This window comes from Hetaerina americana, unplaced genomic scaffold (genome assembly GCF_022747635.1).
Source record: "Hetaerina americana unplaced genomic scaffold, ioHetAmer1.1.p SCAF_7, whole genome shotgun sequence".
In the NCBI taxonomy this organism is placed as follows: Eukaryota; Metazoa; Arthropoda; class Insecta; order Odonata; family Calopterygidae; genus Hetaerina; species Hetaerina americana.
The window spans coordinates 16,858,997-16,882,444 of NW_027287316.1; the positions used below are offsets into that span (position 1 = coordinate 16,858,997).

Consider the following 23,448-nt stretch of genomic DNA (forward strand, 5'->3'; position numbering starts at 1 on the left):
ACTCCGTTTTGGTGTCTTCTGGATATTGTTCCGATCAAGAATGAGAAGAGAGAGGTCGTCCTATTTCTGGCCTCCCACAAGGACATCACGCATACCAAGATGGCAGAGTTGCAGCAGATATGTGAGTTTCCAAGCAGCGGTGAGTGACTGGACCCATATAAGTGGCGTCCGTATTATTCAAACTCCAAAAAATAAAACCGTGACCTAAAATCAGCATATGTAACAGCGTGCATTTTGCATGGCATATTAACACGATACTAAATATTCGCTCGCGAATAAAAAGGTAAGATCTAGATTAGTCGTGTGTACGCAAACAAAAAGCTAACAATGTAAATATAAGTGTGCTGTTCACGTAGACTTTAAATGTTGCCTTTAGATTAGTGCGTGTGTACGTATATATGCTTCTACTAAAATGTTTGTCTGCAATGTGGTTATTTATAAGCTAGTGCCAACACTATTAAAACATTAATGGCATCATTTGTCTTTAGCTTAAACTTGTGGATAAGATTAAGTGGCAAAAGAACATTTTAAAGCGATAGATGAGAAATGTATGCACATGCTTGAAAATTTTCCCTCGGATATATATACACTCAGATATAAAAAAACATTGTTGCTCAGCAAATTCATCATATCCGTAGATATCAAAAGTTTAGATGAGTTCAGCAAGTTTATGTTAGTCGTTAAGACTAAGTCAGTATTTGCTCGAAGAAGTTAAAAAGCAAATACGGGTCGTTTTTCATTTAAGCCTCTTTAATTTTACATTCGCTGCCAAAGTATGGATGTGCGTCGGAGAAAAGAGACCACTTTGTTCAGCAACTGTTGCTCTTCAGTTGAAACCCTTTCGCTTATTCTCTTCAGATGAAGCAGACGGGAGGGATGCTAGTTTCGCGTCGTGAGGATCGTTTATTTCCTCTCGAGTTGAGGATTTTCCTCGGACGGACCTGGAGTAGTCACGGCAAACAATCCCGTTGGAGTTTACCTCTCAGCACTCGACTCTTTCGCTTTGAGGAGAGACTTCAGTTTGGGGCGAGGGAGAGAAAGTGAATGCATAATGTGAACGAACCCTAAAAGAGTCGGAATCCCCATCTCCTTCCCCCAACGAACCCCGCTTCCTCCCTCACAACTCCCGAGTGGCCCGGGTTTAGAACCACCCCATCAATCCCCCTCATCTTCCCCGATCCCCCTTCCCGCCCAACCCGCGTAAACCACTTGAGGCCCTTAATTATACGCCTTTAGCTTGCACCCCGCGAGGGTCCGCTTCACCCCTCTCGGCGACCCGCAAGAGGGAATTCATCGGATGATCCTCGTCTTTCCCTCTCGGCGGATGAGACTCTGTTGGTCTCTTGACGTCACCTTGAGGAAACCTTCCCTCCTTCACCCTTTCACCACCCAGCCCCCTCACCCTCCCCCACCCCGTCTTCCCTCTTAGACGTCCTCAATATTCCACTTTTCCTCCCTCTCGGCCTCGTCAACCACTCGCCATGGAGGAGGAATACTGCCGCCCGGAGGAGGCGGTGGGTCTTTCACCTCAAATCCCCCCCCTCATCCCCACCTCAAATGCCACTTGTTTGGGGAAGAGTTGAAAGGGTTTTCGAGGTATGGACGGGGTTTTCTCGCTTTCCTCCGAAAGTGGAGGTGGCCTCTGGCTTGGTTCGCCGGTCTCTTCCGCCGCCCCTACACCTCTGCCTCTTCCCTGGGAGATTGCATGAAGGTGTGCGGGGTTCAGAGACTACGTGGGGATATTATGAAGGAAAACGGGAGTGGGTGGGGAGCCAGGACTCGATAAAGGAGGATCCGAGTTTTGAGGGAGGCAGGGGAGGGACCGTCAGGGGCGAGATAAGGGTCGCGGGTGGATATCGATGGAACGTTAAGAGATTGGAGAGGAGGAGGAAAGAGAAATATTTGCCCGGAGGGAAGGGGAGGAGGAAAGCGAAGTCGGTGAAAGGAGAAAAGGCGTCATTGGATTCCTAATGACCGCGAAGGACTACGCAACGCACGAAAAATGGTGGAAGATAGGGGCAAGAATGTGTAGCAGTCAAAATTATCATTAAATGAGTAACCATATGATATAACACCGAGATTAAAATTATTAAGATTTTATACAAAATATGTCTTACATTTTATATGAATATTGTTGCTGGTTGATCGAAAAATATTTCGGTGAAAAGAAATGAATTAAGGGGAAAGACTAAAATAATAAATGGATTTTCATCTTGGCGCACCACTCATGATGATATAGTCTTAGCTAAATTCCAATAAACTGCGAGAGATGCCGCGGCAGTAACTTAAAACGGAGTCATCCGCTAAATTTGCAATGCAATGCAAAAATTTCAGAGTTCAAATATCATTGGCTTTGACCGGGATTCGAACACGGATCCCTCGATGATTCCCCAAAATCTCAGATTGTAAGAGGACGCCTCGATAGCTTAACTGGCTAAAACATTTGGCCGGATAGTCGGGGAAATAATTAAAGACTCTCCATAGTATAAAAAGTGAAAGTTAGTTTGATAAGGGACGGTAGAGTCCATTTTTCAGGGTACGAGGCCCAGTTCCTTTCCCTGTGGTAAATCTGGTACATTTTTACATGTATTTGGTTGTTAACCATTTAAGGTAGGTTTTGGATGGACGCCGACTGTACACTCACGCAGTTATAAACCTCACCTAAAAAGACACAACCTGGCATCCCACACTAAAATAAAAATTGTTCCCAGATTCCGTATACTTCGTTCCTCCATTCATTTCATCCAACATGCCTATCCTACATATTCCTTCCCCTTCCTCGTCTACCCAACCTTCTCCCACCTTTCACAGTCTACAACAACCCATTCCCAATCGAAATCCTTTGCATCCATCTTTTCTGCCTTCTTTTGATTACTCCCACCAACGCTTTTCCCTCGCCCACTATGTCCTAATGCTTCTGCTTTTGATTTCCTATCCGTCCATTTTACATTTTTCATTCTTTTCCAATACCTACATCTCAAAATTCCTCAATTCACACCTATCGCCTTGCTTCAACGACTAAGTTTCCGTGCTATGCAAAATCACGCTCCATATGAAAGTTTTCACTAGTTTTTACTTAACCTCCTTACTTAACATCATTATCTATTATGAATTCCCTCCTGGTGGAAGCTTCGTTGCTGGACGCAATTCTTTTCTCCATACTTATATGCCCATCTTCGTCCAAGATACGTAAATTAGTCCACCTGCTCTGGTTTGTGCCCTCTTATTTTAATACTAAATTTAGATTTCTTCTTCCTCGGAAACCTCATAACTTTTGTATTGGTTGTATCGAATCTAAATCCATTCCTATTTCACTGACTTTCTAATACGATAAGTTGTGTTTGCAACCCCTTGGCAAACTAACTGACTAAGCCTTGATCATCCACAAACTTAACTGATGTTATAGACTACCCACCGGCTTTCATTCCTACCTCCAGTTTGTCCCATGCCATGTTTACCATTCCTTCAGCATGCAAGTTGAAAAGCTCCAGTGGGAATTCCTGTCGTATTTCTCCTGTAAACACTGCACATCACGACTCTTCATCCGCCATTCGTACCTAAGCTGCCCGAGACGTGTGCGGTTTATGAAAAACTCGCTTATTTCTCCAATCTACTATCTTCTATTATGCGTGAAAAAACAAATACAGCCGAGTTGCATTCTATGTTCCTATCTATTAGTTCACGAGTACCTTTCTTTTTTACTAACCCAAACTGATCATTTCCAAAGTTATCATTTGCCCTCTCCATTCTAGTGTTAAGATGAAAGGTCTAGGCTTTATGCATTAGCAATGTTAGTTTTCTCTCTTGAAAATTTTTATGGCTCATCGTTTTTCTTCGTTACTATAATTCTTTGTAATTTTTCGTTATATTCTTTAATCCATTTTTTAGCTACGACAAGTGCTATTTAAGAGCGTTCAGTGGAGCCAAAACGGGTTTCAAAAGGAATTAATGGAATTTCGGAGTATTAATCATTTCTCTTTCAAAGGGCCATCATCATTTTATTTTCTACCTGGAAACAGGTCCAACTTGAAATGATCGTCGAAATAAGAGCTTCTTCTCAATTGGCATTAATGTGATATTGATTAAATCTACCAATTAGTCTACCAAGTGACTACATTTTCAACCAAATTCAAATCTGTAGCATTTAAGGCTATAAGGTTATATTTCAAAGTAAAGAGTATACTTGGTGTTATGGCTTACTTCATTTCGACAATTTTCTTCGACAAAAGATATGTCGAATTCAATCTTGTGTATGCGTTCAGTAACAATCGGTGTTGGAAAGCAAAAATTGTTTTTTACATCCGCTATATCTATATAAATTATTAACTTGCCAGGGGTTTAAAAATGATACAAATTTGCAAAACTCTGGTTCGTTGCTAGATTTTTTATTGATAGCGCTATCCATCTTGAATATTCATTGGCAAAATAAAATCGCATATCACAGAATGCAGAAAAAATAATCATGAATATCATTAAATTCATGAATGCATCTCGCTGGTATGATGTAAGTTATTTCGCTTTGGGAATAAATTCTAACATATAGGTGATAGATTTCACTAAAATGTCAATAGGGTGTATAAAATATTACTCTAATATTCTATTATATTGTTCTTAATTTCCAGTAGACTGATTTAAACATTATCGATACACGTGGTTGATATATTCTTCTATAATACGCAAAGTACTGTGGGAAAGTTTTCTTAAGGTCAGACTCAAATTATTATTTATAGTATACCTTTGGTGTCATTTTGTATGGCAACGGTTTCTTCTTCGACTTTTACTTTTTACTTCTATTACTTGATCATATTTTTCCGCCGATAAAAATTATATTTTCGTTTTAAAGCAAATAATTTTAAAATATGCCAAACGAAACACAAAGATGTTTCTTCTTGGATAAACAACATGGCTTCAATATGAAGGTCTCGCTTTCGGGTAAAATAATCTTTAGAATATTAGATTCTCATAAGTGTGACCCAGTATTAATGGTAAACATTGATAAATGAAAAATTGTGATTCGTTTTATTTTGCAAAATAAAAATCCGTGAAATTTTTGGAAACCATTATTTTAAACTCCTAGTAATTGCGTCTATTTTGATTCATAAAAATACTCTAAACACCTTTTAAGAATATACTCTTTCCCAACGCTCTTGCGGATCTATGTGTGCGGAACTTCAAAGAAAAATAGACGGAATTCTCTTTTCTCCACGAGAGCGACTGGTACTGCTCAAAGGACTCGCGCTTTGCTTTCTTCCCAGGCATAGTTTCCTAGTTCCCGACGCTCTTCAATCATTTGAACTCCCAGGCTTTTGCAGAGCCGAGGATGCCTCTCTCGCCCTCAAAGTGCTAATCTTAAACCCGCAAAACGCGCGCTCTCAAACGCGAACCGGAGGAAAATTTCGTTGATGAGCTACGAATGAGAAAGGATGAAAAAGAGATTGTGAGGCCGGCGGGTCCTGGAGATAGTGAGTGGGTTATCCTGCCGAAAACGTTGGAAGTTGGAGAGGGAAGAAGGGGAAAGGGGTGGTGAGGGCAGATCGCCCTCCTATGTAAACCTCCCATGGAATCTGAACCCAATCATTGACTCCCATCATGGCTTATCACGAAGATGTGCGCAGCGTTATTCGATCTGCCTAAATGCCTTAGAGGTTATATGTAAATTCGTGCTCGTGAGACGACCTTTAACATTCCCGCTCATTATTTAAAACAAAGGGGGCGAGGAGGGAGCAAGATACCGAATTTATTTAGCGTGGGTTTCAGTAACTCGGATGCGCGTAAGTAATTCATATATAGTTTACTTGCGATTTTATTCCATAAAAATTTGTGGGGATATGTAAACGAATAGTCCTGGCATTCTGTGTTTAAATGGTTCCCAATTGTAATAAAATGTGACAGCGTGTAGATTTAACTGAACTCGATAGTTATTCGTAAATATCTTTTCCACTCATTATAAAATTGCCGCTCTGTGTTAACACCAAAGCGCGTTATTCTAACCTCACAACTGTAGAAGTAAACATTTGGAAATGAGAATTATATTTTCTACTTTTAATATACAAACATTCCTGTTCTATTTTTGTTAAAATTTGAACTTAATAACTGTTTTGAGGAATCGCTTACTTATTCCAACCTGCCAACGTTAACGACCAATAAGCTGATTTTAATGGGTGAGGGTAGAGTTAACCCAGACTAAGCGTTCAGGCGTGTTAGATGTATGCGTTCAGCATAAAGGGGTCCTTTCCTTTCCCTGCGCCGCTTTGTTTCCCACTAGGTTCTGGTATCTAGTGCATCGCACCCCTACAATTTTGAACCAGATTATCACGAGAGCTTAGTAGTTGGAACTTGAATTAATTATGAATATTCACTATCATTTACTGATGTACGTGCGAACTAAAATAAAATAATGAAGTGCAATTTGATCAATCTCAGAAAAAAGAAAGCTAGAAAATATTCATAGGTTCTCAATGGTATCGATTAAATTTCTATAGTTTATTCCTCATAGCATGACTGCCCAGGAAGAAGAGTAACTTTGTCCGAGTTCTCGGAATTCACTTTCTTTATTTTATCTTTTAGAATTGAAGTGAGTAGCGGAACTGCATTTTGGTCTTTCACGGGTATAACGTTCAAGACAAAATTACTAAATTCAGTTGATCCTATTAGAAATATAGAAAAAGTGGCCGCTCCTCAGTGTTAAGCATCTGTGGCCCATCGGGTCCAGACTATGTCTTTACGTAAGGCACGCCTTAATCATTTTTATCGCAAACTCCTCGCCTACCACTATTCATCCTTCTTCCGTTCTTGGTCGTGACTTCCAAAACTTTTAAAATTCAATACCTGAAAGGAATTTCTTGGAACAACGCTGAATTTATATTCTTTTTGCATATGCTATATAACATTGTTCATAAAGGAAACTGTAACTTTCTTTCCCTTATGCGTGAATAACATCAAGTTAGGTTATATCGTTATATTGGAAATATTACTGTGATTTTTTGAATATTTGTAGCAACTATTGGGAGAAAATAGTACATGTTTTTCTTAGATAAGGTATTTCTCATCATAAAGTTGATTGAATATTATATTTATAAAAATGGTAATCCACATTATGCGTAGAAAAACAGGGCAACGTTATTTAGGAGTCTCCACGCTAAGCCCGGAATCAATTTGAGGCATCGTTCTTCTCCTCCAGCCTTGATCTTGGCAGTAATTTCTCTTGACTGCAATTTTCAATTTGTCCTATCAGTATTGCGTTTTATTATAACCTTTTTATGTCAAGGAGCCAATCGCAATAACTTGTACATGCACCATAGATTTTACACCCGATTGCTTTTTTTAAATTTACAAACCCTGTCTTAGTATTACCAGAGGAATGGATTCAACGTCAGAATTTTTACTTTACTTGCATTTAACGTTACTACAGTATTTACTACAATATAACTACCTAAAATTCAGCGGTTTGCAGATGTTGAACTTTTACATTTCATATTCTGTTTCCATTGTGATTCATGATATGAACTCTCTCGTAAGTATTTGCCCGTGCAGTTGTAGTCTCTCCAAATTAGCATGGCATTTGCATGAATCTGCATTGATAGAATGAATGGATGCATGAAATTGGCATTAAATGTTTGAATTACTGTAGTATATGTCGTAAATTTGTCATGTTTTATGTCATTTAAATTTTAAAAGGATCGACATTTCATGTAGTAAGTTTTATTAAAGTAACTATATATTAATTCTGAATCAAACGTGAAGGATAAGAACTGAAAATTAAAAACTTTCTGTGTAAAATTATGACTACCTTGTTTGATTACTTCTTGAAGTAATAATCCACAGCTAAAAAAATAAATAATCGCACATCGAGTCATATGTGCATTCATGATTATGTTTAAAGCGTACCTCCCATCTCCCAGGAAAAGCTTTCCTCTTCCAAACACTATTAATGATATCATAATAAAAGCTGGTTTAATCTTTTCATAATCATTTGATATTAATTATTGCTCAGTATTGTGCTGTTTAAGGTAAGTTTTGGATGGACATAAGTGACAATTATACATTTCAAAGCCTCGCCTATCAAGACGGAATCTACGAACCAATCTGCAATGTAAATCTTTATTCAATTCCATAGGCATTCTACTTCCGTTCATTCAATCCAACTATTCTAGCATAACGTTCTTCCTTTATTAATGCCTTCAGCATTTCATTGCCAATCAAAATACTATCCATCCACCTTTCCCGTCTCTTTGAATTTCTCCTAGCAGTACTCTTTCATCCCCCACCATAGCTCGCACTTCCTCGTTTGTTTTTTTTATTTCTGTCGACACCGAACCTACATCTCAAAAGCTCAATTGTTTTAAATTGCGAAACCTAGATGACATTGTGACACTAAGGAGAGGTATCTAAATACATGTAGTAACACACGTTTCCAATAGGTTTGCATCGTGATATAACCTCTTCCCAATTGAAGTGAACGTATTTAACATCCTCAAATCTTAGACATCTATTGTATGCGGCGTGAAGTAAAAATTCAAAAATTTTAGAAAATACGCGTGTTACATTAAATAAAGCTAGTTTCAAATCCTGTGCTTTTGGTTCATTTCTTTGGTAAGAACCATCTCGTGCAAAACTATGAGAAATGCGGGGCCAGATTTAATTTTCTAAATGTAACTACGAAATATAATGTGAAGAAATAGCTGTAAAGGGAAAATGAAGAATTTTAATGTCAGCTTATTCTTTCATTCCAAAATAAGTATATCTCCTGATTTCAAAATTTTGGTTGTCTTTAATGTTTGATGAAATTATTTAACACATCAGAGACGTGCAATGCTAGTGTAAATGGCAATCTTGGCATATCTAGCTTAACTTCTTAAAAAGTCTCTAATATTCATGATGGAAGATTCATTCTCTCTCTGAGGAAGAAAGTGAAAGCATAATTGGTTTCCTCCAATAAATCTTAGCCTGAAATGAAACTATGATGAGATTGCTCTTATGGGTACCGTGGAATGCATAGATTTTGACGCCTGAGGCGGTTCCCCATTCACCCAAGCAAGGGTAGAACACTGGCAAAAGCCTAATGTCCCCGCGTATCTTAGGGCGGACATGGGCTTAAGGGGGCGGGCCAGTCCACTGAAAGGCTCGAGGAGGCGGCGAAGACAGGTTTTTGCGAGCGAGAGGCGACGGCGGCTCACAGAAGCCGGGGCAACAGGCGCTGGCTGATGCTAACGCGGAGGGGATGGATGGATGGCTTGCTCACTATGAATAGAACGTGGGACATTGGAGTCGGAGGGTGGGAAACTATCTTATCGTCGCAAAATGGTGGGAGACTTGCTTCAAGATTAGATTTTTTCCCTTTAGGAAGTTGTCCATGCGCGTCATGGAGATGTTATTGGGTAGCCCGATCTTAAGCCGCCGGCCACGTTTCTAAACTTGTGACGTCGAGTCGCAATCTTTTGACGTGTTTGCGGTAAGTCCTCTGGTGATTTTTCTTGTTGCTAAAGGATATGATGCCCGTTTTGTAATGACGTTCTCAGGTAACTCATGGCAAAAATTATTTATTAATTTACATATTTTCGTTATATTCACACGATGAAGTATTTTTAAATTAAAGACTTCCACTGTCGACGTTTATGGTATTTAGATGATGGCAGTAATCGTTTAAACCAGTCAAGGTTTGAGTGTTTCCGTTAAAAGATATAAGGTTAAAAGATCATATCTTTATTTATAATAGTACTTGCACATGGCACTGATATTAATAGAATTTTGTCAAGGAAATTTGCATAATCGCACTCGTTTTCCATTAAGACCGCAATTGATAATTTTGTTAATTAACGAAGCAGCCTGAGATGCACTTCCCCGCCTCAATGAGAGCACAGGCGCACTCATAAAATGTGATCTGCGGGGTAATGCGGAGAAAAGTAGGAATTCCATAATGCGTGGGTAAATCATTAAAAAATATAATATTGTCTGAGTGCTCATGTAAAATTTCATGCAAGAATAATCCCTTTTTATAGAAATTTGAGAACGGAGTTAAATCAATGGTCTTCCATTTTCAACTCTTTCTCAAAATTACTTCAACAAACCTGAAACGAATGACTTGGAGTAATTGAAGTCGATTAAGCTATTTTTTCAAAGTAATGGTCCAGCGTGAATTACGACTTTTCATTATTGATGGAGGCAATGAATCATTTTCGTCTGAGTCAACTCTATTTTACCGTTGAAGCTCATATAGAGTTTATATTTGCTGATGCCTCAGCTTTAGTGTTGAATTATTGAAGAAGTACAATCACTGAAAAAACATCATTTAAAGTTGTCCTAACTAACCAGTGGAAATAATTTTGGCCGATATATTATGGCATCAATATTACGGAAGAAGTAAAGTTTGCTCATTCAAAATTACTAAATAGTTCTTTTTAGAATATAAAGGCATTTTTCGAGGTCTTATATTTTACGTCATCTGCCTAATTCATTCTAAAAGATTTGTTCCCTTGATTTCATTCGAATTTTTCCAACTCTTTTTAGATTTTTTTATAATATGATCGTAATTTTATTTGTTAGAAACATTTAAAGTTAAGATTACTTTCCAAAATCTAAATGCATGTTTTTGGTATTTCTGTATGAAATCTTGAATTTGTCAGAGTTATGATATAAGCATGCACCCTGTTGGTTCTCCCACTTCATTAAATTAACAATTTGAACTTGCCAGAGCTCAAAATTGCCTTTTTGAGGATTTTATGTTCCGTTAACCTTATCGGGTTTAATATTCAAGTACATTACCTTTTTTCGCAATGAAATTATACGTTCCCAATTTTTTCTAACTTCTCAGCACATCAATTTCAAGAGAATGAAGATTTGAAATGATTTTAATATTTGCAATGAACTGCGACCATGGACAAAATAAAACAGCAATTTTGGATCATTTAATAGAAAACTACTGTCTGTCGCAGAGTTCCAAGACCGTGCTTAGTTTAATATGAACTATTTTCACAAATGTGTATCTTTGAAAGGTTCCCGGTTCTAATTTCTTGATGAAATTAGAGAAAGTCATCATTCATCTGACATCAATATTTGCAAAACACCCTGTGACTCGCCACAATGGCGCGTGGTAGGGAAGGTCCTCGTTAATCTAATTGATTTATAAACAAGAGAATGAGGTTATTCACAGAGTCCTCTTAAATTTCATTCGTCTACGTTTAAATCTGTGGAAAGCAATATCGAGCGAAATTTCAAATCATCTGGCACAATCTTGTTTTAATTGATTTTTTTCATTTCTAATACACATTTATAAACATATAAGTGGGAGAGCTTTGGAACACTTCATTCATTAATTAGCAAGTTAATTTTTCTTCATCTTTACTTCCGTCAATGTTTAATTACTATTTATCCCCAAAAACATAATTATTTGTTAATTTCTTTTTGGTGCATATGATATTTCTTTAATTTACCAACGTCATTGTGATTGAATTTACCATTAAAGGAGCAAATCATATTTTGTAAAATACAAAATATTACTCTCAATATTGTAAGCGAATCTTTTTTGTTACTTGTTTATATTTTCGATTGTTTGTACTGGTTTAAATGCTGCATTTCCTGTTTTTCCCCAATTTAATCACTCTTACCATTGAGGCAAAGGATATATTTAACCCATATAATCCGATCCATATGGCGCTATTGGTAGCGTTCTCTCTGATTTACTGGTAAGTGACAAATTGAAGGCGCAATGGATATATGGAAAACTGGCCTTGAGAAAAGTGTAAATCCGTTGCATAGCAACAAAAGTAAATACATGCCATCAGTTATTTTAAAAAGAATAAATGAAATTTTTGGGAGGTTAAAACTCTATTCCCAACGTTTCAGGCTGTATCTAGGGTGTTTTGAACAAAGACTACACCTAGTTTTCATGCCGAGTGAATTATGAGGAACGGTGAAGGAACAAGAAAAACAAGACAAGAGAGAGAGAAGAGGTAGTAAAGTGATCTTTGATGAAACGCAGAAGACGATGTTTGATGAAAGACGATAGAATTACCACCATTATATTTGTTCATTTCAAGTTAGACGAAGATTATGCATATGAAGTATCACTGAGCCCATTTACATCTTATGAATTGAGACGAGTTCACAGTTCATCCATCCGAATTAATCCACCCGAGGATTGGGTTTGAAAAATGTAGGCATTGCTCACCATGAATTAAGCCTTTTGGCGTGTGAAATTCACAAATTCACGGTATGAAGAAATAACTTTCTTTCCCAGTGTAACAATTTGACACTTCTCACGATGTTGTAGAAATAAAAAAATTGCACTGCTGGTGCAAATTGCACTGGTTGAGTTTGGTCAAAGGCATCGGGGGGAATTTGAACCTGGTACTCACAAGTCAGTGGCCGAACCTTCCATCCACTAGGCCACTTTGAGTTAGAATGGGATGCTACCTGTCATTGCCCGTGTTAAAAATATACTCGCAGACAAAAATGTTAGCGAATGGGACTCAGGTAAATAAGGAAGGGTGCACCGGGAATAAGTATAATGTCACGCATAATTTCTCAGATAACATCGCAAAGAATCAATATACTTCCAGGAATCCTTGAACGCGATATATCTAGCGCTTTAATAAGTGGAAAAAAAATATAACGCTTGTATATGAAAGAGAGGATCTGAAGGTAGAGGTCTCAAAATAGTATAGATGCGATCGAAGGAGGAAGAAATGTCCAATTCTGTAAGCATTTACAACAAAATAGCAGTTAATAATTTTGAAATTGTTGCGTGATGAACAAAGAATCATCCATGCGTACATTCAAGAGAGCAGTGAAAGAGTATCGTTCCGTGCTGGGAGCACCAAGCGGAGAAGAAGAACGAGTTGAATTGGAAATATCCTGTGGTCCAGTGAGGAAACAACATTAGAAACATAACTGAAGAAATTGGATTTTGAAGAGCAAGAATATGGTGAAGAAACAGTTTACCCATTTTTGGATTGAAATATTGATCATAATCACCTGGGTTGTATTTACTAATTCGTTTTGAAAGGCAGAATTGAGGGTTTCGTATTTCTCCTTAATTTGTCTGAATGACGAACAGAAGAGTCTCTCGGTCGCGGAAACATGTTTTAAGCCTGTGATATTCCTTTCACAATTAATAGGGAGAATCAAGTTTGCTGGGCTTAAGTCCGAAAATGTTTGAAACTGTCTCTCTCAAGAGGCAGAGGTGAGATAATTTTTGTCACCGCAGAGCATTAAATGTCAAGCAAATATTCAAAAGATAATTTGAGCGATGAGAAACGCTCACTCCAATTTAAATTTCTGGATGGCCGAGGACCTCCAGAGCGTGCGTTTCATTAAAATGAATGTATCTACCTATGGTGGATGATGCTTATAAGGAGAGCCTCCACTTAAGCGATCGAATGGCGTGTGGCGCTTAATACAATTACAATAAAATACGGAAAGCAGAGTGGGAGTTTGGGGGGGAAAGGAGAATATTTTAGTGTCGGGAGAAGTAAGGAAAGGTGGGGAGGATGGTTGTTGGGAGAGTGGGGGTGTCGGGGTGGGAGGGATGCCATGATGGAGGCGTTGGGGAGATGGAGTTGTAGCCCAAATTAGGAACCGAGCCCAAGGGTAATACAATTTCGCGCTGGAGGGTAAGGGGTTGGTCGGAGAAATTTTCCCTCCCTTCTCCCCGCAAACCCCCCGTTGACTGGAGAGGGTCATATTAAACGAATAACTTTGTAATTTTTGGAATAAGAAGCCTCAGGATAGTGTTTCTTCTCGGGAAGAAAAATTCTCACCACTTACACGTGGTCGTGACCCCTCCCCCCCTCAAATGGTCTCTATCTCGTGGGGGGGGGGAACTGGTTATTCGACCCCCGAGAAACATAGCTTGGAAGAGAGAGATATTTTTAAGGCGGGTGCGAAGTGGGAGGATGGGTAAGATGGGTCGTAGGCAATTTTGGGGGAAGTTTATTTCACGGATTTTGGGCAGTGAGTCTAAATTTTGATGCTATCACGACGGAGTTTGCAAACGTTGGCAAGAAGTTATGGGTGTATGATGTGAAGGTCGTTTGATATGGACGTCCCTCCCATGCTCGGAATCGTGCCAGGGCAGCCGTGCTCTCTCCTCCCGGACTGTTCGTGAAATCTTTTAAAGGCAAAGGAACTGCTCTGCGTGGGTGTTGGTTAATTCGAGCGGAGAAAAGATAAATGCGAAATTAATAGTCGATCATCAGCATGCGAGATGCAGCTGTTAAGGTCGCGCGTAAAGGTCGTCTCATATTCGATTCTTTTCTTATTAGAATAGCATTGAATTCAAAAGAATAGTTTTCAACGGTACTATTTTTGATACATGCACACCAAATTAACCTTTAGATCTGTAGAAAGACCAAATTCCATTATATAGAATGAATAAATGATTATTTTAGTATTTAATTCAGTATATTTCATTAAATATTTTTAAGTATCTCTAGTATTTTAAGTAATTATCTCTACTCCGTAAGGAAAAAAGAAAAAAATATATATGCTTCATTCTAACAAACTGTGAATTGAATTCATTTAATCAATATTTCCGCTGCTTATCACATAACTGGCAAACGTTTTGGTAATATATGTGCCTCCTTATTTGATCTAAAACAGTATATACGTAACTCGCATCTTGAGGAAAGCTTGAATTTACGATAAATATATGAAATATGAAAATATATAATATATAAATATTAAAAAATAATAAATATAAAAAAAAAATAATATAATAAATATATGAAAAACTCGTAAATATATGAAGAGAAATTTTCGTTCGATTTTTTACAAAATTCGAAATTTTAAGAAGAGGAAACTAAAATACTTCGGCTACTAAGAATCATTTAATATAATTTTTTCCTTTCTTTTATTATCCATTTAATTATTCTTAACTTACTTTATTATTCTAATTCCACCTTCTACCTCTTCGTGCATATAAGGTTAATTTTGGAAGCAATGTAGGTAAATGTAAAAATAAAATAGATATTGAATGGAATTTAAATTTATGCTTGTACCGAGTTACCACGAGAATCAATATGGAGTGACCTAGTAGGGATTCACATCAAACGCATAGACGGCAAGTGAGACTGCAGCCTTGTTTCCATTGCACAAACATCTCACGCTAATTATTAAGTTAAGAGCAGGCGACTATCCTTCCAGCCGCGAGACAACTTTCTTTCTTTTGGTTTCCTTGACTACAATGAAGGGGATATCTTTTGTTGCCATTGCTTACGCCTATGGCATAATTTGATCCTTCTCCTAGGTTGGAATGAAAATAAAATTTTGCGGAGGTTCAAACAAGTAATGAGAACCTCACGCAACCCTGAATATTCACCCTGGAAAATTCTCTGTAACATTCAAAGTTCATCGTTCCAATTGGATTATGAGAAAACTCGTCAGAGGAAATAATGAGTTTCCACAGAGACCAATGTCGAGAAAGTGAAGGAATATTATCAAAACTTCAGAATTGAGTGGCATATTTTCCAAAATTTGATCAAGGTGCGAAAAAGGGTTAAGAGAATTATGAATAATTATTTATTTCCTGGATCTTCGTACAAGAAACAGTCTGTTGCTGTATTATTGGGTAACTGAAATTGTTACTAACAGAAACATATTCATTTATCCAATTAAGAATTAAAAAACTTCCACACTTTTCTGTTTCCGGACCCCTTCCAGGAATTAAATTTTTATATAGTCAATCGTAGAATTTTAACATGCTCATCTATGCCTTTAGAAAATGTCAACTTTTTCAATGTCATTGGCTCTTTAGGGACTGCGAAGGAATTAACTTCTAACATCATCTTTTATCTCGGTGATCGAATCTACCAATTTAATTTGGTGCTAAAATAATTCCCTGCAGTTGCAAAAAAAACTCAGTTGTCCGCGCTCTCTTGTGAATCAAGGTCCTCGCAGAGTAATTCCTCCCAAGTACTCGTCACGCTCCTTCCCTTATCGCAACAATTTTTTAAATAAATATGGTGAATTTTCCCTGAAAATTTTCCAATTCTTGAATTAAAATGCTCCCCCATGGACCCCAAATACTTGCGGCGTTTTCAAAATGTGGCCCAACTGAAGCTGTTAATACTTCTTCCTTAATTGTTTATTATATTTTGCTACAATCCGTTAAATATATGTAAGTCTTTACGTGTTGAGGCTTACAGTCTTTAAGGTTGGCCCGCACATTCTTCTGATATGCGTTCACCATGAAGGTTATGGTTTCAGTATAAAGGCAAAATGTTTTTCCTGTTCTGAAATAATTTTGCGTATTTTGAGAAACATTTTTTTAACAAATTTTTTGTGAAGCTGTAAAAACCTTTATTGTCCAGTCCTTGATAAATTCTATTCTCTAACCATATATTTGTTAAACGGAAATTTCCCAGTAGAAACTTATTGAATAAAATCATGTGAACTTAAAAATGTTACGGACCTATTCGTTTGCCTCATTGCAATCCAAGGTAGGTATATCATCCAATTTTAGTCTAGTATAGAATACCCTATCGGCAATCGCAATAATTATTCCCTAGGTTGTACATTTAGTCGTCATTATGCGATATTATACTTCATTGCTTACTCCATTAAAACAATCCTTTCTTCTTTTCTCCACTTATTCATCTCAATTATTTCTATCATTTCGTGTTCTTTTTTTGTCAAAGAGAGATAACGTGATAGATTGGAATACCGGTATTTAGAATTTCTACGAAGGTGGTAACCAAAAGTCATGCAAAGTCACATCAATGATTATTTAAGCAATTGCGATTGCAGGAAAAGGGTGCTTGGAATGGCACGTCATACCAATTGAATGTGATAAGGTAATGACCAATGAAAAGTGGCAAATTCAGGACAGTATAATGGGTACCATTTGAAAAATCGTATCAAAGGACAATTTGTAGTCAAGGAGGAGTTCATTTTTTTTCGTAAAACGTGAGAGAGATGAAAATGAAGTTTTTTTCACATTTCTCTTGTCTTCCATTTGTATTTCATGCGGAGATTTCAAGGAGCGTCTTTCTCATGTTTCCCGGAAATTAGCTGTACGCCTTTCTTTCTCTCGTAACTCTTCCTCTCCTTTTCCCGCCCTAAATGGCCTCCTGCCTCACTTCTCGGAAGTTAATTTCTCGAGATGGCTTCCGAAAAAAACTACTAGATTGAATCAAAAAAAAGCTTCCTTTATAAATTCGGGCGAGTTTTGTCTCCAAGGCCAATCACCATCTTTCTGTCATTTCTTTCCATGATTTTTTATGATTAATTTCGTCATTGCCGTTTTTCTGGCCCAGATATTTTTAACGGAAATAATTCAGCTCTAATTTTTTTATTTGAAAAATTTATTCTGTGAGAGAAAACGATTTCCTTTCACAATGACATCTTGATATGATTAATCTGGTAACAGTACCGGATCCCATTATGGCAAAATAAGTGCCATTCGCAAGTGTTACTGCAAATTGATATATTAACCATGCGTTCAAATTAAATTAAATTTTGATTCAAATGAAATTAAAATTAGCTTAATTTCTTCGGTTCCGGCTGAAATATTTATTAATAGTGAACTGCTTGGATTCTTCTATTTCTGGGTGCACAGTAATTGATGATCTAATTTAATTGCTTCATTAGTACTCCTTTTCTTACTACATTTCCCTTTTGATTGATGATCTTACTCATTTTCTAATCCAAGTATATGATCCCTCTTGACGTGAATTGCCACGCCTCTGCAGCTTTTGAGTTAACCTGGATGATAAAAACTGACTTCGACTTTCTCTAGTTCCTCCATCAGCGTTGTTTTCTCATTACTTCATTTGCTGCACAAAATGTTCCCCAATGCCACATGGTAATACGAAATAAGTCAAACTAGTAATATCATTTTTTTAAAGAAGTCGTGATTACACACACTATACAAATATTTAGCTATATTCAAGCTACGCCAGTGATATTATTGAACTACTACAAAAAATATTGTTGTCACACCCTCATATGGGGAATTCCCACGATATAGGAATACACACGAAATAAAATCGACATACTATGTATTCCCTTGTTTGTTAAAAACGAAATATTATAAAGAATAAATGTAAAATAATAAAAGGCGGGCTCTTAACTATTATAACTACGCTATCGTCATTCAGATATCCTTGATTGCAAATGGTATTAAATATGTTTGAATTTATCATTGGCTTGTCATTATTAATGTATATGCTGTACATTCACTTTACTGCCACATTAAATTTCCAGGGTTACTTCAACAGCTTCTTCAATGCTGTATTTTTTCTCACGTCTTCTCATTCAATTTTTCAAAGTTACCCTTGGATTAGCAATGGCATTCCCAATTCAATAGTACCGGCTCTTTCTTGCCTACGTACGTTGACTTAATTCTGCTATCCTCTACAGAACACTTGACAACCCGTGAAATAATCGTAATTAGGCAATTAGAATTGAAATATTTAATTAAATCTCCTTTTAATTAATAAATTATTTAACGTCTTTCTTTTTATCTTGCAGAAAATAGCGTGAGTGAATACTTGATATATATATATATATATATATATATATATATATATATATATATATATATATATATATATATATATATATATATATATATATATATATATATATATATATATATATATATATAATTTATTTATCAGTCACTTATGTAGTTTTCTAATTTTTTTCTGCGATAAACCTTACAGTCTCTCGGTCAACAGTTATAGATGACTATTGTTCTGTTTATCGAACTACTGGCTGAGTATTTCCTTGAACAGAACATTCTTCTGCGCATTCGTTTTATCTTGTCACCAATTCATAAGCTAGACTCCCTCGGATGTTAGAGATTACTACATTGTAACTTACGGCTTGGGTTAAAATACAGTGGAGCGGTGGTTTCTGGCAAGGTTCGAGGCGCGTTGGCATAGTTTTATCCTCGAAAATGAATCCTGATTGCCTCTGGCGAGCCTAATCGGAATTCATCCGGCCGGGAAATCTGTCGTTGCCTGGATCATTTCCTGGGAGGGTACTTTTCGATGGCTTAATTATAGCTCCAGCGATACACCAGTTAATGGCTTTCAGTCCGGAGGCCTATTAGGATAACTTAATAGATCCACCAAAACGCTTTCACGATCAAACTTCTAGACTTTGCCAAAGCTTAGCTGCTTATATTCCTATTTCTATCATTCTCCCGATAGGAAATGAGAAATTTCATGTTATAAGTAATATGACGCTGGTTGAAAAATTTCTATGCCCCAATATACTAATGAATAAACACTTTCACTGCGTATTATTCTAAGTATGGCGAGTTTTGGGATATTAGACAAGGCAAAGAAAATATTTTTTCCATTCAAAATTAAAATTAACTTCCATCCAAATGGACGTATCATTTTAGAAAATAGTCTATTTTTAATTCTCACTCTTGTCCTGGAAAAGTTGTAATTGCTTTTGAGTGATAGCAAATGGGGGGAAAATCAGGAAAATGGTTTAAAACCAGAATTTTTATTTTTTTCATGATCACATGATTCTCCAGGTGTAAATGTTGCGGGGTCGCTTAGGGAAAAAATAGCCGAACTGACTATCCTTCCACACTCCCTCATCATGCTCATATTGATTTCTCCTGAGTGGTTAACGAGGAAACGATCCTAATCCCTGCAAACCCTCCCAAGGACTTTATCAATCCTATTAAAACATCGAGAAAGGGTACACGTGCTTGACATTACGTTAAATAAAATGCGAAGAATAGGCGACAGGAGTAAATGGAGTAAGATATAATTCGAATTAGTATTTCCGCTATAGCGCATATTACCTTAGACCATCCTCATACAGTCAGAGACATTGTATTTATTATAAGGTTAAATTATAATACACTTAAACATCAGCCACCATTGAGTATTGTTACAGTCAGTCATACCAGATTTTACTGAGTAAATTAGGGCTATTGGGCTCTTCCTGATGCTGCCTCCTTTCAACAAAATGTTTGGTAGTAATCCAAAGGAAATGCCTGTGCTGTTTTTCCTTTGCAGGCAGCAACGGGAACGCGGATCCGGAAGCACCGCCGGCCAATTACGGGCGCAGGAGGAGCCGCGCTGTGCTCTATCAATTATCAGGCCACTACAACAAACAAGACCACAAGATGAAGAGGACAAAGCTGAAATTGAACAACGTAAGGAAACCGGTACAAAACGCACACACTTACTAACAAATCAAAATCTCGGTGTTTTTCTTCGTACATTTATTACTCTTTAAGTGTTTCAGTATATTTTTGATGTTTACTAATTCAAAGTATGGCCAGCTATTTACTGGATCATTCTTCATGGTTGATTTTCAAATGGGCATGTGTACAAATGCATACAATAGTCCTATTTCTCGAATTCAAAATATCATTTACCCGCAAAAATTGGGAAAATATATTTTTTCAATGCTATATTTTTCAGTGAAAACACTCAATTCTACCCTGCAGTCACAAACACACATAAATGATGATTCGCAAATGTGTAAATTGTAGATAGGTGACAAGTTGATAAATAAATTGGTAAAAATGACATGATATTTTAGTACTTACAAAACAGCTCCTCCTCGATTGCATTGGTCAGCTTTCTTTAGCATACTCTGACGCAGCGAGAGTGATGAAAAATTCTTAATGAAGAAAACCATTAATTCTTCAAGATAAAAAAAATTTTAAAAACTTTTATCAAAATCATTGCGCGTGTTACCTATTTGTCATTATAATGTGCTTAAAAGATGTGTTAGATTCTTGATTAAATATACATTTTTAGTAATCTAATTATCTCTAATAGTAACTTAATTCTCTAATTAGAGTTTTTCCTGAGAAAATGCTGTATATGATTTTACTGACACCATTTCCCCAAAAAGACCTTCCTTGAAGATAGGATAGCATTATACGAGGGTCATCCGGAAAGTAGTACCCGGTCGTGAAATAAAGACACAAAAGTAAATATTAACAAACATAAAAAATTTTATTTGAAAGAGGATACTTTAAACTACTTCTCAACATAATCTCCAAGCAAATTAAGGCATTTGTCATAACGTGTGACAAGTTTCTGTATTCCTGCTGCATAGTCCTTCGCCGCCAGCTCATTGAGATACGCGAGGGACCCATCTTGCACAAATTTTTGCATAATGCAGATGGTGTTTAACAATTTCATGAACAATTGTTCGAGAAACATTGGGAAAATGCTCACAGATGTCATCAATTGTGACGCGCCGATCGTTCCTCACGAATTCGTCAACTGAGCTCACCAGTTGGTCTGTAATGACAGACGGTCTCCCCGAACGCTCATCGTCGTGTGTGTTCCCCCTCCCCATGTTGCGACACCACCGCCGAACAGACGACTCGTCCATTACATTGTCTCCATACACCTCCTTTAATTGGCGATGAATATCACATGGGCGAACGTTTCTTGCATTGAGGAATTTAATCACTGCCCTCACTTCACAACTGGCGGCGTTCTCAATTTTTTTAAACATTGTAAACAATCACAGAAACAACACAGGCAATGCTAGCGTCACGCAACTTGGCTCAGAGAAGGCAGACAAGCCACTGAAGCTATCTGACCTCGTCCAGCGGCTACTCGCGTCGTCAGCACTTCATGCGGCACGAACGGGTACTACTTTCCGGATGACCCTCGTAGAATAAGAGGACTTAGCCTGCTAGTACGAGGGTCATCCGGAAAGTAGTACCCGTTCGTGAAATAAAGACACAAAAGTAAATATTAACAAACATAAAAAATTTTATTTGAAAGAGGATACTTTAAACTACTTCTCAACATAATCTCCAAGCAAATTAAGGCATTTGTCATAACGTGTGACAAGTTTCTGTATTCCTGCTGCATAGTCCTTCGCCGCCAGCTCATTGAGATACGCGAGGGACCCATCTTGCACAAATTTTTGCATAATGCAGATGGTGTTTAACAATTTCATGAACAATTGTTCGAGAAACATTGGGAAAATGCTCACAGATGTCATCAATTGTGACGCGCCGATCGTTCCTCACGAATTCGTCAACTGAGCTCACCAGTTGGTCTGTAATGACAGACGGTCTCCCCGAACGCTCATCGTCGTGTGTGTTCCCCCTCCCCATGTTGAAGTTGCGACACCACCGCCGAACAGACGACTCGTCCATTACATTGTCTCCATACACCTCCTTTAATTGGCGATGAATATCACATGGGCGAACGTTTCTTGCATTGAGGAATTTAATCACTGCCCTCACTTCACAACTGGCGGCGTTCTCAATTTTTTTAAACATTGTAAACAATCACAGAAACAACACAGGCAATGCTAGCGTCACGCAACTTGGCTCAGAGAAGGCAGACAAGCCACTGAAGCTATCTGACCTCGTCCAGCGGCTACTCGCGTCGTCAGCACTTCATGCGGCACGAACGGGTACTACTTTCCGGATGACCCTCGTATTTGCATAATTTTCAAACTTTTAAATCTAGTTGCTATTTAGTACCGCCGTAATTGTTTTCATGTTGAATAAAAATTATGTATATGAGGTATTTCGTATTATAAAATGACAGGTTCACTTTTATTAATGCAATATCTTTCTACGGTAAATATATATTTCCAATATTGAATTAGAAATAGAAATGTTGAGTTGGAGAATTATTCTGGCTTGAAAACTTTCAAAATTTGTCCACCTCGGATAAAATGATATTTTGAGCGTAATAATCTTTCGTACACTTAATCTAAAAGTAAATACTTTCCTTTGACATCGCGCTTAGCACATATTAGTTAATAAATTATGTATTTGATCCAATTAATACGTAGCCATAAGGCCTTTTAATGCTGCTAGTTACCTTTTTACTCTCTGCATGCGGTAAAAATAGTAGGTTCCATTACTTACTTGCCGACCATTTTACAGAAAGCCGATCACGTTTGGATAAACAGGGAGTTTAAGCAAAATCTGACCAAACATTCTCCCCAACAGCAAATTCATATCTCATAAATATAAACTGATGGCCTTCAATAACTTGCATTGGGTTTTCCATGAATTCGTTCTCCTTTCGAAATACGTAATAAATATAAATCTACCAACTGGAAGGCATTTTATTTCGGCTTCTAGATCATGTTTTATTTATCATGTTGGATACAGAGAATAGGTACTATTGGAAAGCTGAATTCTTATTTCTCTCGCAATTTCCACTTTAAATAGTCGATTAATGCTGGCTGCAATTTTTTTGTCACTCTCGCAGTTTTTACCCTGACAGAAAAACTATTAAAAATTTTTCCATCGTCATTACGTTCTTTTGAAGGCATAAAAACATCAAGATTAATTTATTTATTTTATACGATCAAAGGTGGGAACATTTGAACAAAATGTACTCGACGAATTCTTTGAAAGACTGAAACATCCTTTGATTAATGCAGGACAGACATAATTTTTAGTGTTTTTCGCATAATTATTTTTTTCGTGGCATGTCGCAGCCATGGCCTATTTCCTTTTTAAATTTTTGCTCGAGAGCT

At 37.2% G+C, this 23,448-nt stretch overlaps 1 protein-coding gene across 1 annotated transcript in view; it reads left to right on the top strand.

Moving 5' to 3' along the window:
• The window catches only part of Elk (Eag-like K[+] channel), a 520,200-nt gene that overhangs the window by 404,561 nt on the left and 92,191 nt on the right, over positions 1–23,448 (top strand). The window contains exons 4-5 of the mRNA XM_071595144.1: positions 1–139; positions 19,983–20,122. The exon at positions 1–139 is cut by the window's left edge and continues 2 nt beyond it. Coding sequence (XP_071451245.1) covers positions 1–139; positions 19,983–20,122 — 279 coding nt within the window. The remainder of the gene's footprint in view (positions 140–19,982; positions 20,123–23,448) is intronic.